This window comes from Gopherus evgoodei, chromosome 1 (genome assembly GCF_007399415.2).
Source record: "Gopherus evgoodei ecotype Sinaloan lineage chromosome 1, rGopEvg1_v1.p, whole genome shotgun sequence".
Lineage (NCBI taxonomy): Eukaryota > Metazoa > Chordata > Testudines > Testudinidae > Gopherus > Gopherus evgoodei.
The window spans coordinates 279,144,380-279,161,494 of NC_044322.1; the positions used below are offsets into that span (position 1 = coordinate 279,144,380).

General features: G+C 39.9%; 1 protein-coding gene across 9 annotated transcripts in view; it reads left to right on the plus strand.

The window, feature by feature from the left end:
* The window catches only part of ANKS1B (ankyrin repeat and sterile alpha motif domain containing 1B), a 756,551-nt gene that overhangs the window by 683,451 nt on the left and 55,985 nt on the right, over window positions 1–17,115 (plus strand). For all 9 annotated transcript variants that reach the window (XM_030548477.1, XM_030548479.1, XM_030548473.1 and 6 more), the window contains 2 exons: window positions 855–962; window positions 3,935–4,114. In XM_030548477.1, coding sequence (XP_030404337.1) covers window positions 855–962; window positions 3,935–4,114 — 288 coding nt within the window. The remainder of the gene's footprint in view (window positions 1–854; window positions 963–3,934; window positions 4,115–17,115) is intronic.

Genomic DNA, 17,115 nt, shown 5'->3' on the forward strand with positions numbered 1-17,115 from the left:
GTCGCGTCTCATCTAGATGCGATATATCGATGCCTGAACACGCTCCTGTCGACTTTGGAACTCCACCAACGCAAATGACGGTAGTGGAGTAGACAGGGGAGCCACGGAGATTGATCCCGCTCTGTGAGGACAGTAGGTAACTCGATCAAAGATACTTCGACTTCAGCTATGTTATTCACATAGCTGAAGTTGCGTATCTTAGATCGATCCCCTCCCCTAGTGTAGACCAGCCCTGTGTGTAGAATCTGAGATTGCTTCTGAGAATCCTGTGGTGCAAAGTTATTAGAAGTACCGACTTTTCTATTTGCTGCTCACTTCCTCCCTCTCTCATTTCTTTCCTTTCCCCTTTTCCTTTAACCATTAGTCTGGCCACTCTTCACTTTTCTAGGACCACAATTCCTCCATTTCAGTTGCTCCTTTATTCTCCATTGCTCACTCTTGTCTGCATTCCTACATTTTCTGTCCCAGTCTTTTCTTACTGGTTTTACTTTTTTCTGGTACTGCTGTTCCATCTGTAATTCAGTCTGTAATTCTCTCCCCTCTCCCCCTTTGATTTCTCCCTCCTCCCTACTCTGCTGCCCTGTCTTCGCTTTCCATAACTGTACCTGCTTTGCTTTTCCCCCCATTCTATATCATTCTCACCTCCTTTTACTCTCTGTATTCTCCTCTTTGACTTGTAACCCCCTCTTCTAATCTTTGTACACCTTCCACTGCTCTCTCTCTATTTCTTTCTACTTGACCAATGCAGATTATTTACCTGTTAAAAAGTTTATAGAAAAGGTGTTTGTTTCTGACTGGTTCTTTGTTTAATGATTTTAATGAATGTTCTTACCTGAGCTTTTATTATTTTTCAGGTTTTAAAAATCAACTTGGTTGGCCACAGGAAACGTGTTTTGGCATCTCTGGGAGACAGGCTTCACGAAGACCCTCCTCAGAAACCACCTAGGTCAATAACCCTCAGGGTAAGTTCCTAGCAAATTTGGTATCTTGTAAAATCATCAATTGTCTTATAAAAATCATATGTAAAAAAAAAAAAACCTGAAAGTACAAAGAATTGTCACTTAGTGGCTAAGCATATAGAATGAGTTTTATCCCTTTCATTTTTGTTTGCTCTCTGTAGTGCAAGTTTGTGCTCTAGGTATGTCTACACTTACCTCCGGTGTGATTGATCCAGCAGGGGTCGATTTATCATGTCTAGTAAAGACACGATAAGTCAACCGCTGAGTGCTCTCCCGTCGACTCTGGTACTCCACCGGAGCGAGAAGCATATGCAGAGTCGATGAGGGAGCGTCAGCAGTTGACCTACCGCAGTGTAAGTAGCTCTAAGTACGTCGACTTCAGCTACTCTATTTTCGTAGCTGATGTTGCGTAACTTAGACCAACTTAGCTCACCTCCCCCTCCAGTGTAGACCAGGCCTTAGTTACACAGAGCCAACTGAAATCAGTGAGGTAAACATGTATATATAACAAGGTGTTTCTGGATATCTAAAGTAACTTGTCTTATTCCAGTTCCATTAATAACCCCACTCCTGCAAGCCTGGTCATGGTGCCGTTTAGGATTTTCCACATTCACTGATTTTTATATTCCTCCCATTGCAATAAATTCACTAGATTTCTAATCGCAGAAATTTTGCTATCTTGATATCTATTATCCTTATTATGTTATGGTCTGGGGACCTCATCTTTACTGTGTTGTGTTCAAGGTAGTTCCTGCTCATTAGCACCTTTTACTATAACATTTTTCATTCAGTTCCTCCCTGTTTAAGTAGATTTGATTTGAATATTTCCATGGTGACTGCTCCTCTGATTGGAATTTCGTTCTGGAATGGATTTCTAGTTGTCGGGCATAATGTGCTCCCTAGTTGTATTTCCCGGTGTTAGGAGGAGAAGGTAAAGCTAGAGTGGGAGCTTTTGCTGCCTTTTATAATCTTATTTTAACAGAAAATTATAGATTCTATGACCTCCCTGTTTTTACCCTTTTTAGTCTCAAAAGCTATATACAAATACTTGGATTTAGAAATCTATAACCTGTTTTTTAATATTGTGCTAGCAAAAGTGTTTTTCAGTTCATGATGTCCTGCCCTAGAGGATTGCTCAAATATAGATATTTTTAGTTACATTTTATATCTTGGCTTGCTGTGTGAGTGGTCTCCTGGCACAGTGCAAGTGCTAAAATAAAAAAAAATGGCCAATAGCTGAAAGTAGCATGCTCTCACTCAGTGGTTTTGATGCACTGAACTGGAAAACTATTTCTGTAGGTGGAGATGTTTTCTCTTCTGCTGGTGGAAAAGCTTTCACATCCTATGTTACTAGTGGCATTGTTCTTCTCAGGGTACAGTGAAAAGTACACTAGATCTCCTCCTCATGTAATGAGGATGAGGAAAAATATTTCACTGCCCAACAGCTAAAATTACTAATGCAGACAATAACTAAATATTATTCATCACTTTATGTACAGTTGTCTTCAGTGGGAGTCCTAAAGGAAAGGACATGAGTTTGGATTAAGATTTTCTACTCCTTCAATAACTGAGGATACTGTACCATAGAAATACTCAAACAAAAACATAGATAGGTGTTTACCTTATAATTTGCACTAATGATTTTATTTTCAAGCTGAAGAATAGTTTGGATATGTTGAGATGTATTTCTGCTTCTTTAGGAAGATCTGTTTGTGTCTAGCACATTGAAAGAACCATTTTTTGTGTGAAGATTGTTCCTAAAAGGATGCCAATATAAGTGTTAGGTGGGCTAATCGCCTCATACCACCACTTCAGTTTTTCTAGTTCCTACGGTAGTTTTAAACATTATATTTTTTTAATGAAGAAAACATTGGTAAATATTAAAGCAAAAGTAACAAAGATATGGTATGAAATGCGGAGATTTATCACTCTTATCTAGGACCAGAAACCTGCCATTGGAAGAGTAGCCAACAACATTAGACCACCTCAGGCCTCCTTACTTTCCTCCTGGTCTCTCAGCAGCTTGAAATAGGGCGCCTTGATGCGGTCCACAATCTAGTTTGGCTCTGTGGAAAACTGCACCAAGAATCCACTTTAATTACTCCTCTAAAACAATAAAATAAGAGGTAGGTTTTCCTCTCTGCACCAGAGCAGCCATTTGCATCTGAGCAATGTTGTACGGTACTTTAGGCCCATTGTTGTTTAATATTAAATACTTATAGTTATGCGTCATACACACAAACTGTCACATTCCCTGCTCCAAATAACTTAATCTAAGAAAATTATCTACTGGCACTGTTTCCTGGTGCATGTGATACCAAACTGGGCCATCTTCTCAACACCTGGTCAGAAACCAGACTGTTCCTGATAGTGGGGTTGGGTAGAATGGGCAGCGCGGAAGGGAAGAAATCTGCTACTGGTATAGGCTAGTAGACAATTACGTCCCCATTTCCCAACTCTGAGTCAAGTCCTCTCCCAGAGCTGCTGCTGGGAAGATGCAGCTACACATAGCCAGCCCTTGTCGTGGTCCAGGTAAAGGCATGACTGATGCCTGAACTACTTGTAAGGGGCAATATACCATCACTTTGGAGCAGCCAGGTGGTTTGTACTCCAGTAATGTCTCCCTTTGCTGGGAGAGAAAATAAGTGTGCAGAGATGTAAGATACACACTTTACTTACAATTGTAATGGCCCTGCAGAATACAGAATTCTTCCACCTGCACAGGAAGAATAGTGTCTCACAAACCAGTGATGTGGGGAGGCCATGAGGAAAATAAGGGGTGCATTACTGCCCTCTACAAGTTGTGTAGGGCACGTCACAATCTAATACAATATAGCACTCACTCGTCATAAATTATTTCTTCAGGAAATGCTCCTAAATTTTGTACTGACAATCGTTCAAATATAGTTTTAAAGAGGTTGCTTGTAGACATAAAAATGGTATTCTACCGTGCTACATTTTCCATTTCTATCTAGGAACCCAGCGGTAACCATACTCCTCCTCAGTTGTCTCCCTCACTTAGCCAAAGCACTTACACTACTGGTGGCTCCCTAGACGTTCCTCACATTATCATGCAGGGGGATGCAAGGAGAAGAAGAAATGAAAACTATTTTGAAGATATTCCCCGGTCAAAACTGGAGAGGCAGATGGCACAGGTAAGGTTAAAAAAGCTGTCCTCATGCTGTTGATCAAAGAATTAAATCTAGTCATTTCTGCATATTCAGATATTGGGGCCAGATCCAAATCAGCAAATGCAATATTCATTGTTGTTTTTTAGTTTCAGAACAGTGTATGCCAGGTTTCTGAATCCTAAACTAGATTAGTTTTTACACATAGATATATATATAATATTTTCAAAAGTGTGTGTGTGTGTGTGTGTATTTCATTTTATACAGATTTTTAAATATATTTAGATGCCCCTAAATACAGGTAGATGCCTATGTGCATTTGAAAATCCCATTAGGTGCCTATTTGCCTCTTTAGGCATCTAAATACCCTTAAAAATGAAGCTCACAATCCTGCAAAGAATTAATCTTATGAATGAGTCTTTTGTAGGATCAGGACCTACATTTTTAAACTCATAGTATTGAACCTTTTTTTTTTTTAAGAGAGAAATACATAGTAGTAAGGAAAACAACGAGGAGTCTGGTGGCACCCTAAAGAGTCCAGTTGCACCTTAACACAGCTACCCCCTGATACCTGACAGTAGTAAGGAAAGAAATTCTGGAAAACAACTTCACTTATAGAGAAATAAGTGAGAATAGGACATAGAAAAAGATCTAGGCCCTAATCTGGGCAGATCCCTGTAAAATGGATCCACGCTCTTCTGTCTGAAGAAGGGCACCAGAGAGGCATTAGTTATTAGTGAGGATTGTTTATACTTCCTTCCAGGAGGATAAGATATTGACTAGCCTTAAACAAGTAATTGCTAGGCCCTTGCTCAAGAAGTCATCACTTGATGTTAAAGGCATCCCTGTCCTATTTAAAAGTTTCCCTTCATGGGGAAAGTTATTGCAGATTTTCTGATAGCAGCCCAGGTGCTGCTGACATGCTTGTGGGATCTGGCAGAGCTGAATAGGGTTGTTCTTTGCTCACTCTATCCCATCCTTGTTGACGGGTCTTAGAGCAGAGTTTAGGAGTAGCTCCTGCTCTCTGAGAGTCCTCTTGTAGGCAGTTCCTTGTGGTTCCATTATATTGCCCTGCCTGTTCTCTACAGACAGATGTACAAGCTCTGAGAGGAAACTCCATTTTAGGCTGTGTTTTCATCAGTATCAGAAGACATTAGTTTTACCTCTCCTTTTCATGAAAAGGTGCTAATTCCTAGCACTGGCTGAGAGAGCGACCCAGGTAAAAATGAACTGGCAGAATCTCACTATAGAAAAGACAAACATGATACAGGTTTGAAGAAAAACTAATGAGGGCTGTGACTGCTTCCTGTACTGAGTGTGCCCTCCCTTTTCTAAGGAAGTTTGTAATCTTGAGGTTTATTTGGACATACTTAAAAGGTTTGTAATTTATTTATATAATGACTTATGTGCCCATCACCGTAGCACTAAATGCATCCCAACATTAAATCAAACTGTCCTCAAAAGACAGCATAAACCAGCCCCCTTCCCTGTACTCCTTCAACCAACCAGAAATAATGTACTGATGATTTTAAATTAAGCATATGGTTGACCAAAAATATATGTCTTGTACCACTCTAAAGGTCAATAAAGTTAAGCTATCAGCAAAAGTGCCTCAGGATGATCTCTGCTGCTCTTTGTGCATAGGGAGAAAGATACCAAGTCCTAAATCATTTAATGCTTTGCAGTGTAGATCAAAAATAAAACTTGGAATTGCACCCAAAAACAGATGGGAAGCCAGTGCAGTTCATGGAGCACATTTGTGACATGAACAGTTCACTTCACTAAGTAGGCAGGCTGCAACATTCTGCTCTGTGTGAACCTTCCAAGTAGTCTTCAAGCATAGCCCAAAGTAGAGCGTATTTCAGTAGTTCAACCTTAAAATGGCAAAGACTGTGCAAATAACTGTGTTACGGTCTACATCATAGAGAAAAGACTGCAATCTCTTTGTTAAATGCGTGTAGAGAAAAAGCAATTAAAAATGTAAATGAAAAATGAAACCCATCTGCTACCTGGAATCCAAGAGCAGTTGATGAATTCCATTTGTTAAGGCAAACATTTCTAGGAAAGTTAAATTAGATTTTTTTTTCAAAGAAAAACTTGGCTGTTGTATAATTTTATCCTACTGAATTAGGACTCTCATTCTAATCCAGAATCTGGGGAAAGTTGCCCTGTGTGCGAGCTTGCTTTCAAACATAAATCTTCTAGGCTTTCACCGTGAGGGGAATTTTGACTGAAGTCCACATTGGGGTGGGAGGATGACACGTTTATCCGTGTAACTACTTAACCACTTTACCTACTATAAAAATACTTCTTTGAAGGTCACAAAACTTGGATGTCTGAATATGAAATATCTCATTATTTATGGTTGAGTAGACTGATTTGTGCACATTTTATCACTTGGTTCACACTCCCCTCTTCCTCTTTCAGTCTCTAATGTTTTGGGGTTTTTTTAAGTACCATTTTAGCAGCCCAGCCTGCCTCCCTTTTGCTTTCCTCTCTTCTTGTCTTAATGTCCTGACCCTCCAGCAAGGTCTGAAACATCCCTTCCTCCGATACATAGGAAGTTGTAAGGAAAAAATACATTTGCTTTTCTGGAAAGGCCATCATATGTGCCTCCCATCCAAAGAGAGAAGAGGGCATTTAGTACTTCTCCTGCTTCAATGCTTTTGAAAAACCACTTAAGTGTTGTTTTTTTCCTGGGCGTTGGTACCCAGTGAATGTCCTTCTGCCCCTTCTCTGTCACTTTCTCAGTGAAAAACTAGGACTAGTCATCCTTCAGGATTCCTTCAGATATCAAATGAAATCACAGCTTACAGTAGTGGCTGTGTTAGCATCAGAACTCAAATCTGCTTGGATTCTCTGCTAGCTCTGCATTTGGTTCTGTGGTACTGGTGTATGCAGAACACCCATTGACTTCAATGGGAATATCATGACTCCATGTGGTGATCATTCTGTTTGTCCACGTCATGCTTTTAAGAGGTTAAACTGGGCTTTGCTCAGCCAATCTGGTCTCAAAATAGACATATTAATTGAGGTTTTTTTTCTCATCATCGTGACATTTTCCCCAAATGCTTTGCTGAAATGAACTTTATTTAGAAACATAAATTCTAAATTTATGGAAGGGACCTCCTGGGTCATCAAGTCCAGTCTTCTGCTATCATAGGCAAATCCATTATGTAAGCCATTTATAAATTTATTAAGATCAGTTTTAAAACTGGTTAGTCTGTTGTCCCTGAAGCTCCTAGTGAAAGGCTGTTCCAGATCTTCAGTCTCTCCCAAAAATTCCTCTTGAAAGTAAAGCATTCAGTTTGATCCTAAGCATGGACATGCTGCGCTCTGTTGTATCTAGCATTCTCTTCTGATCCAAACATTTGTAGGTTCCTTTGGTTTGTGCCAGACTGACTTCTTTGCAAGCAGTTATTGAAAGCATCCTGCCCCCAGCTAGAGTACTTCTCACAGACAAGTCCTTTTTTATTCTACTACATGTTAATGGGGCTAGTTTGCATATTTCCTTTTTTCCCTTAACCCTTTCTCTGCCAGGTCCCATTCAAGGGATATACACTCCATCGTAGAGAGATTCATGTACATAAGGACCACAGAATCAAGTTCTCGGTACTGTAATTTTGGAGGGTTTTTTAAATTCATTTTTCATCACATATTTAATGGGCACATTTTAGCTTACAATGAAGAGAGGCTACTGGATGAATGACAGTTTATAGATTTATAGCTTACTAAAAAGAGTGCATGGCTCTGTCACACTGTTCACTTTAGTGCTTTTCTCAACTTTATTTGATTTTGTAACTTTCTGGTAAGCCGATTTTGAGCCTTAATTTAAAATCCAAAGAAAATATTTTAAAAGAATCAATGCACTCTAGTTGTTCTGTCATTAATATGACACACATTTTCACTATATGTTGTGTATTAAACATCAAGCATGCTAATTATTGCATTGAATATCAACCCTCCTGCTTTGTTCAAGCCATTTAATACTTTAGAGGACAAAAGATTTACGTCATTCTTCTAAATCATACTCATATCTTATTTCTAAATATCTATGACTTATTTGCTTGATTGAGACAAGATTGAATTAAATTAGTTTAACACAGGTGAGCCTGCCACTACAGGAGGTCAAATGAGAAGATCACAGTACTTACTTTCTGGTCATTTTGTAGTACAGAGAGGTAAAAAAGAGTAATGCAGAGATTTTCAAAGGAGCCTAACCAATTTAGACACCCAAATCCTATTGAATTTACTTCTAAAACCCAGCCAAAATGTAAAATCTTGGAAGTCCTAGAGATTGCCAAAATGTAACACAAATGATTGTGAAAAGGACTTTGTGAAACCTATCAAGATAAGACTGACTAGCCTGTGTATCATTGGTATTGGAGGCAGAGGATGATTTAGTGCTGAGCCTGCAAGTTATAGATGAACGTGATCAAATCAGCATATTCAGTGTAGCTCCAGTTACTAAACCTTGAAATTGGAATGGAAATTACTGATTCATTTGTTTGGGAAATTAATGAAACGATTCCTGAAGGTCAGCAAAAAGCAGCTTGTCACAGGCAAATGAACTCTTTTCAGAGGAGAATATTAATCTGTGTACTCAAAGTGTCGATTTAGAAAATCAGACTAGATGTGTCACTTGAGGGCCCTTAGTTTGCCATAGGGGTCAAATAAGCCTAACTAGGGTGATGTAAGGCTAAATGAGGCTCAGATTCATCCAAATGTCAGGTCCTTCTTCCTGCCTTCTCCAGTGTAAGTGGGAAAAAGTTCCACAGCTCCAAAATGTCGCTGCCACTTAGCAGCACTCGGCTCTGTTTGCCTTCTCTCTGACAGCTGGAGCCAAGCACCGATCAGTTTGCTGAGCATTACAGGAGATCATAGTGGTGGAAGCTGCTGCTTCTGAAGTGTAGTTGGCAAGTCTTTGAAGTCCAGTGCCTTCTCCAGTGGGGCAAATATCATGGTGCACTTAATGATCCTGATGTTAGTTATCATCAATCCTAACTGAGAAACTTTATAGAAACATCATTTTTCCAGGGCAAAGACTAAGGGCCAGCTGAAAAGCTCATTGATGACAATGGAAAGAGTCCTCTTGAAGTTAGTGAGATTAAGATCAGGCTCTAAAACCTCAAGAAGATCCAACATTTGTGGTAGGGTATCAAAAGGAAGCCTAGTTAAGTGCCTTAAGAAAAGCTACCGACTAAAGATTCTGCTGACAACAAAGAAACTCTAACACCTAGAGTAAAAATGCATCAAAGATTGCAAGATCAGGACATTGTTGTTACTTCATTATTTTGGCCTATACTATCATAATGGGAAGAAAGACATTCTTTCATATCCCAAAAGAGAGGGGAAAAATCTGAGTTCACATGTTCTTGATCTAGGGAATTCACCGAAGATGGCACCAAGGGCTGAACCTATGTTCACTCCATTTTTAAGCCTTTCTGGGTTCTTGTTTTCATTATTTGATTTGATGTTCTATTCTAGAACTTAGGGGCTAGGTAATGTAAGAGGATAATAGCTTGAGTGTGCATTTGAAGTAAAGTCATTCCAATGAGTGTGGTGCTACCGTGGAATGTCAAGTTTTGGTAGATCTGTAACTGATTGAAGGAATAGGACTACCACCCATGAGTCTGTAATTTTTGTTCGTTCATCTTTTTTTCTTTACCCCCATTCTCGCCTTTGGAGGGATTTAAAGATTATGGAGGAAATTAAGGATTGAATGTCTAACGGAGGAGACCAATGTGCAAGGTGATCATCTGCAAGAAGCAGTGGATTAAAGTGAGAATAATGTGTTTTATCAACAGTTGAAATTGTTGGTGAAATATATTATGGCAAAGAGTACTTTACTATTGCAGTGGATTTAAGAAATGACAAAATGAGGATGAGGCCAGTGTGGATGCAAATCGTTTGTTATGCTTATGGTTGAGAGTTTGACTTCTGTTTCAAAATGCAACCCACCAATGGAAAATATAAATGTTGAAGAACACAAGACAGGCGTAATGTAAGAAAACCCCAGATAAGAACCTAATGAAATGTTTTAAAGTTTTACCTTTTTAAAATGTATTATATTTTTAAATACTGAAAGATTGCTGAACTGTGAAGAATTTGAATTTACAGGAGAGGAAAAATGACTATATGAGATTTGTGACTGTATGATAATTATGTTACTGAAAGAATGTTGTCCTTTTGTGTACTATTTGATCTGACTGTCACGACCGCAAAATTTCACCAAACTCACTTCTATGAAGCTCTAAATATCACTTCCTAGTATACTGAATATGGCTAAGTAAACTATAAAAAAAGGAATTAAGAACTAACTCAGTAATTTCAACTTGAAAAATCTTAATATTTTAAAAAATGTGACACACTTTTGCTTTTTGAAATCCTGCAATGGGATGTAGATTAGATCTGCACACTGCTTTAGCATACAGAGTCCAAGAAGAATATGCAACTTTAATAGTTGGTGTTAATGGCGCAATTAATGCCACAGATGCTAAACCAAAATGGGGACATATGTGATAATTACTCATTTACAGGTTTTCTCACTTATACAAGCATTGTTTTTATAAGGGTGATCTGGAAGATCCAGGGAGAGTGGCAGTTCCTCTTGATAAAGTAACTCAGATCTAATCAAATAAAAAATGCAGAGTCCAGAGCTCCAATATCCAAATCTTTTAGCTCCCAGAGAAGAATATGGCCCTCCAGTGAAGCTATGGGTGCTTTTTTTGAAAAGCAGTCCATATATTTTAGCTGCCTAAATATGGATAATTGGTGCTTGACTGTAGGCAACCAAATTTTAATATTATGTGCTTTGATCTTAAATATTGTTAGTTCAGAATTTTGTGTCACATTGGCTGCCAGTCTCCACCTTAAATCATCACCTGCACAGAAAGTCAGGGTAGCTATGGTGAAATGTCTTCAGTCCCGAGATTATGAAGATTTCGTTTGTTAAATTCATCAAGATGTTGACAGTCTGTTTTTTCCTTGTATATAGTATTAGCATTGAGATGCATACACACACAGGAAGCCCAGCATGACAATCTCCAGAGAGATTGCTGGGGAGCATTTTGGAAGTGATCAGTCAGCAAAAAAATTGCTGTACACTGTATATCAGTGCACTAGTACTCTGAACTGTAACAATGCATCTTGCTCTGAGGAATCTCGTGTGTTTTCTCAGATCACGCAAGGCAATAATAGTGTACAAAAGCTGACAGGAGGAACCTTAAGCAATCTCCCCTGGAAGAAACCAGCTCCTGTTTAATGGGATGAAAACAAATCTGTGAAAGTAACCTTTGGGTATTCCTACTTGTGAGGTGCATTCCCTAACGCCCACCCTGTCCTGAGAGCTTGGTGTCCCTCTGGAAAGCTGTGCATCCACTTCATGAGTCCTCTCTCTGCTCTGAACATTTATTTTCATGAGATTATAAAAGCACCATGCAAGCCCAGGCATTCCATTTCATTCCTTTCTTTGGCCACTTGCAGCTCTAAGGACCTGCTCTCCATTCTCAGAATGATTTTCTGTGGGTTGAATCCAAAATTCCCTTAATTTTTAGTGCAAAGTTGAATTATAATTAGTTAGCTAGTTTGTGTCAATGTACATATCATTTTTATTCTGGGTTCTGTAGACATGGGTGAGAACGATGTATTTTATGCTTCGTGACGGACATGCATACGCATTGTTTGTTTAGGGCCTGGGAGAGGAGCAGTGGAAACAATAGAACATTGCTGCTGCATGTTCATGCCAACTGCTCACCTGCCCCTCTTCCTCAGAGTTCTTTCATGTGACTTCTCTTGGACTCAGCTGAAGGAATTGAGATAGCTGGATCTGGACAGCTCTTTTATAACAATGGCTCTGTAAAGAGACTGCTCAGTGCACAGGAAACCCACTCTACTTACAGTAATGCAAGCTAGGAATGTGCTGGTTTATTCAGCCACATAAGAGAGTGGAGGAAACAGCCACTAACTAAACAGGAAGGAAAGGAGGGGTGGAACATGGCTACAATCCACAATGCTCTGCGTAACGGTTACCCCCTTGAGGACCATTTTACTACAGGCTCCAAACATTTCATGCAGCAAGGGAGCACTCACACGGCCCCAGTCGCCTCTGGGGGACTGCTTTCTGGATAGCTCTCAAGCTCTGTTCCGCCAGGGGTTTGCATCACACAAGCATGACTATGCAGAGGCAACTCGCTGCAAGATCCAGTTTCCCTAGTGTAGATATTAGGACCATGTTAAGAGATCATTATGATCGCATTAGTCTGGCTTTCTGCATAGCAGACTGGACATCTTTTACCCCATGATTCCTGCATCAAGCACATAATCACTAGCTGATCTAGAACATATTTTTAGAAAGATATCCAGTCTCGATTTAAAGTTATCAAGTGACAGAGAATTCACCACATCCCTAGGTAAATGGTTCCAATGGTTAATTACCCTCACTGTTAAAAAATTGCATCTTATTTCTAGTCTGAATTTATTTTATCTTCAGCTTCCAGCCACTGGCTTTTGTTCTGACATTGTCTGTTAAACTAAAGAGCTCTCTGCTTTCGGGAATCTCTTCCCCATGTAGTACTGTGTCCAAGTCCCCTGTTAACCTTTTGTTGGATAAACTAAATAGCTTGAGCTTCTATAGCCTCTTGCTGGTGGGTTTTCCAGAGCTCAAATCTTTCTTCTAGCTCTTTTCTAAAACAATGTTGCCAACAATCTTCTTTTTTTAAAATGTAGACACCAGAACTGGAATCAGCATCCCTGGAATAGTCTCACAAATGCTGTGCCCAGGGGTAGTATCCTTACACCTACTCAGTATTCCCTTGCTTATGCATCCAAGAATCCTATTTGTTCTCTTAGCCACTGCACTGCACTGTGAGCATCTGTTCTAGGGATCGGCAACCTTTGGTGCGTGGCTTGCCAGGGTAAGCACCCTAGCGGGCTGGGCTGGTTTATTTACCTGCCACGTCCGCAGGTTTGGCCGATTGTGGCTTCCACTGGCCGTGGGTCACCACTCCAGGTCAATGGGGGCTGCGGGAAGCAGTGCGGGCTGAAGGATGTGCTGGCCGCTGCTTCCCACAGCCGCCATTGGCCTGGAGCGGCGAACGGCGGCCAATGGGAGCCGTAATTGGCTGAACCTGTGGACGCAGCAGGTAAACAAACTGGCCTGGCCCGGCCCGCCAGAGTGCTTACCCTGGCAAGCTGCGTGCCAAAGGTTGCCAATCACTGGTCATTTCGGTCACAGAGACCCCCAGCCCACACACACACGGATGCTGAATAAAGGGGCTGCAAGCTTCTTCCCATCCATCCCTGCACTACATGAATATGACCCGTAGATCACAAGCACTGAGCATTATTCATTTTTCCCATGGCTCAGCAAGATGTGTAGTGTCTGTAATTACGTTGCAAGTATTAGATCCTGCTTTGAACAAGTCTACAGGACCTTCAGTCTCTCATGACTAGCCAAGGTTAATGCAATGTTATAGTAGCCATGTTGGTCTCAGGATATTAGAGAGACAAGGTGGGTGAGGTAATATCTTTTATTGGACCAACTTCTGTTGATGAGAGAGAGACAAGCTTTTGAGTTTCTTCAGATCACCTGAAGTTGGGTCCAGAAAAGATATTACCTCAGCCACTTTGTCTAATAGCCAAGGTTAAAGCATTTTTTAATTCCAACATTTACCATTTTATTTGAGGGTGGGGGATGGAGTTACAGCAGAAATTGTATAAGGTGGTTGCCTGTTAATCCTTCCCAAATTCTCAAAATATTACAAACTCACTCTCAGTATTTTCTTAGATGCAGCCTCTACTTGCTGGGGTCAAAGGGCTGTTTGTCTTGAACTCCATATATGGCATTTATGAGGGAAGTAGGAAGAAGGGAGAGAAATGTACAACCTTTTCTCTTCTCAGCCTCTCCACCTGTTCTCCCCTGTTAGCTTGAGTTAGAATGGTTCATAACTGGGTGGGTACTGCAGTTCTGCTGGATAGGGCACCTGGAATGTGGAGACTTGGATCCTAATCCTGACTCTGCCATAAGACTCCTGTGTGGGATGATGGACAAGTCACTTACTTGGACTGTGCCTCAGTTTCGCCATCTGTAAAATTGAGATAATGAGGCTGGTGAAGTGCTTGCAAATCTACAAATGAAAAGCACATCTTAAGTGATATATAAAAGTAATATTTTATTAGAACACTTACACTCTGCACCAGTATTTTGGTTACACCAGTGCAGATGTGTCTCAGGATTTATGGGAACATTCCCAGACAAGCTTTAGATGTATTTTAGAGAGCAGGGCTACCATTTTTCTTAACCTATGGAAATACTGGACTGCAGGAAAAAGGAGAGTAGATTAGATTAAAAGAAAACTGGGAAAGAGTGAAGTGCTCAAACATTTTGTGGTATGATTGGCCACTACCTGAGCAATGGGTGTCTGAGAGGATTAAGCCTCACTGTCTGAAATAGTAGAGGAAGTTCACAGGAAAGAAATAGCTAGTAATACTTTTTTCTTTGTGTGAATATATTTTATGAAAGTAAGGCAATGTTGATAGAAGCAATGGAAGTTCCTTAACACAATTCTTCTGAAGGGTCCCAAGTTTTAATGGGACAATGATCTGGGGAACTTCCTATATATATAATCTAGCTATATATATTTTGGGGAAATGTGATTTCATATGAATATGCATGTTTTGTTGTTTTGTTTGAATGTTAATATTTTGCATTTATTTCTTTGTGCATTTGGTAATATTTATTAGGAATAGCTGATGACATTTTTCTGTTCTTCACAGTATCCCTTTGCAAAATGTTGCTAGTTGTTAACCTTTTCTCACAGAGCTCTGTGTCCCCAATTTTTTTGTTTGTGTACACTGTCTATTGTTCAGTTAGGAGGGTGGCTATACATTTTGTTCTTTTCTTGTTTTGAGGTAGCATGTTCTAGGGGACTGGGAACTGGTAGCTCCTGAATTCTAACCCCAACTCTCCTACTAACTAGTTTGTAACTTTGGACAGTTACTCTCAATCTCTCTTCTTTTGACAATTTCTCCATATTCAAAACAGAAATAAGCAAACTTACTTAGTGGCATCTCAGGGAATTCAATACTTCATTGATTGATGTTTGTTCAGCACTTTGAAGCCATAGAAGATACATACACTAAATGCTAAATACTGTTTTCTTCAGAGGCAGGAAAATCTTGGTTTCTGCATAAAACTCATTGTCCTTTAAAACATTAACATTTCTGCTGTGCCTAAATTTTCTATCCATTGAAACATTAGTAGGCACAGAACTGGGTTATGAGAAGTGCTACATCCCACTGGATGTTGCTATAGTCATATAGAATGCTCTTTAAATCACTTCAGTGCCTCTTTTCAGAACTTTTAAAAAAAAAATTCTCTTAAGTCCTGATCCTGCAAATATTTACTACTGGTTGTATGTCTGATTACTGTGAGTAGCCTGCTCACTGGGACCATACACAGGAATCAGTGTCATACCTGGTAGTAAGTTTGTGCAGGATCCAGCTATTAGTCAATATGGACATTTTGTCCAGATTTTGTCCAGATCAGAACTCAATTAACAGTTTGATTCACACCTTGCTAAATGAGATATGTTCTACAGAAGATTGTACTCCATTACATAGCGTAAAGCTGGGCTGAGGTAATTCTTTAGGAAAATTAATATTAACTGTAAAAAGTACTTTTGTAGACTAGTAATGCACTGTAAATAGAGTTAGTTTTGCAACAGCATAGTTTCCTTCCTTCACTGAAGTGTCACTGCAGGCAGTCACAAACTCATTCTGGAGTGCCTCTTTGGTGGAAGACTAGGCATGAGAAGATCTGAGAATATGGGGTAGATAAAAAGATGAATCAAGTGACCAGAAAGAATACTCAGTGAAACAGCTTATGAATATGTGAGCAAGAAGAGTATTTGGGGTTGCATTTACACCTGACCATGCTAAGGAAATGTATTTCAAGTAGGGTGATCAGATGTCCCGATTTTATAGGGACAATCCCGATTTTTGGGTCTTTTTCTTATATAGGCTCCTATTACCCCCCCACCCTCATCCTGATTTTTCAGATTTGCTGTCTGGTCACCCTAATTTCAAGATAGTTATTATCAGGGTGAGTCTGAGGAGGACAGAAGGGCCAGAAGCAATGTCCTTAGGTGTGGGGATATGTTTTGAGGTGGACAGCAGAATCAGGATGGACAAGAAGGAAACTGGAAAGGTCAAGGCTGTGTTTTCATTAGATATTTCATGACATCAAAGGGTAGTGTCCTGTGGATCCTGGAACTCAAATTACTAAAGTTACCAGTGGGATATGGGGCCAGGAGATGTGACTTTTGGGAAACAAAATGGGGAGGGAAAAAGTGAACAAATATGTAAGAGTTTAAAAGATTCTGATGGAGAGAGATTACATTTTAAACAAATATCTGTGGAAACTTGAGGGACATAAAGACAAGTGAAAGATACTAGTTTGCTACCAGCCAGTCTGGGAGGACTTGCAGGGTAGCCGAGAGAAAGCCCATCTGCTTTCGCCAGTCGGTGACCTAGCCTGTCACCCTGAAAGACATCCAGGTTTCAGACAGCGAAAGGTAAGGGCAAGAGTCACTTTCTTGCGCACAGTTGTGTCTATTTGAATGCTAACTTTTTTTGAACACTGATATTAAATTCTTGGTGTTGTCTTTAGCTGCCAGCTATGCTGTGTGTATTGTGATTAAAATATTGATGTATTAATTGCTAGCTATTCTAGAGGCTGCGGTTGCATTTCTCATGTGTTTAGTGCCTTTTGTTGCTGCCTGCTCAGGAATACTGTGGGCAGTTCCCATGTCTGGCGCTTATTTTAGTTGCTTGGCTACTATGAAATGTTATCTTAGCATTTCTTGTAGTGTCACAGTGGCTTTCTTGATGGCATCCCACTAAGGAAATATGCAAAAGGGGCCGACAGATGCTATGCCTATATTGTTCTGTTGCTTTTGCTACAGTTACTGCAATATGATCCTTACTTTACTGTTGTTAACGCAGGTTTCTTGTAAAATATTGGATGG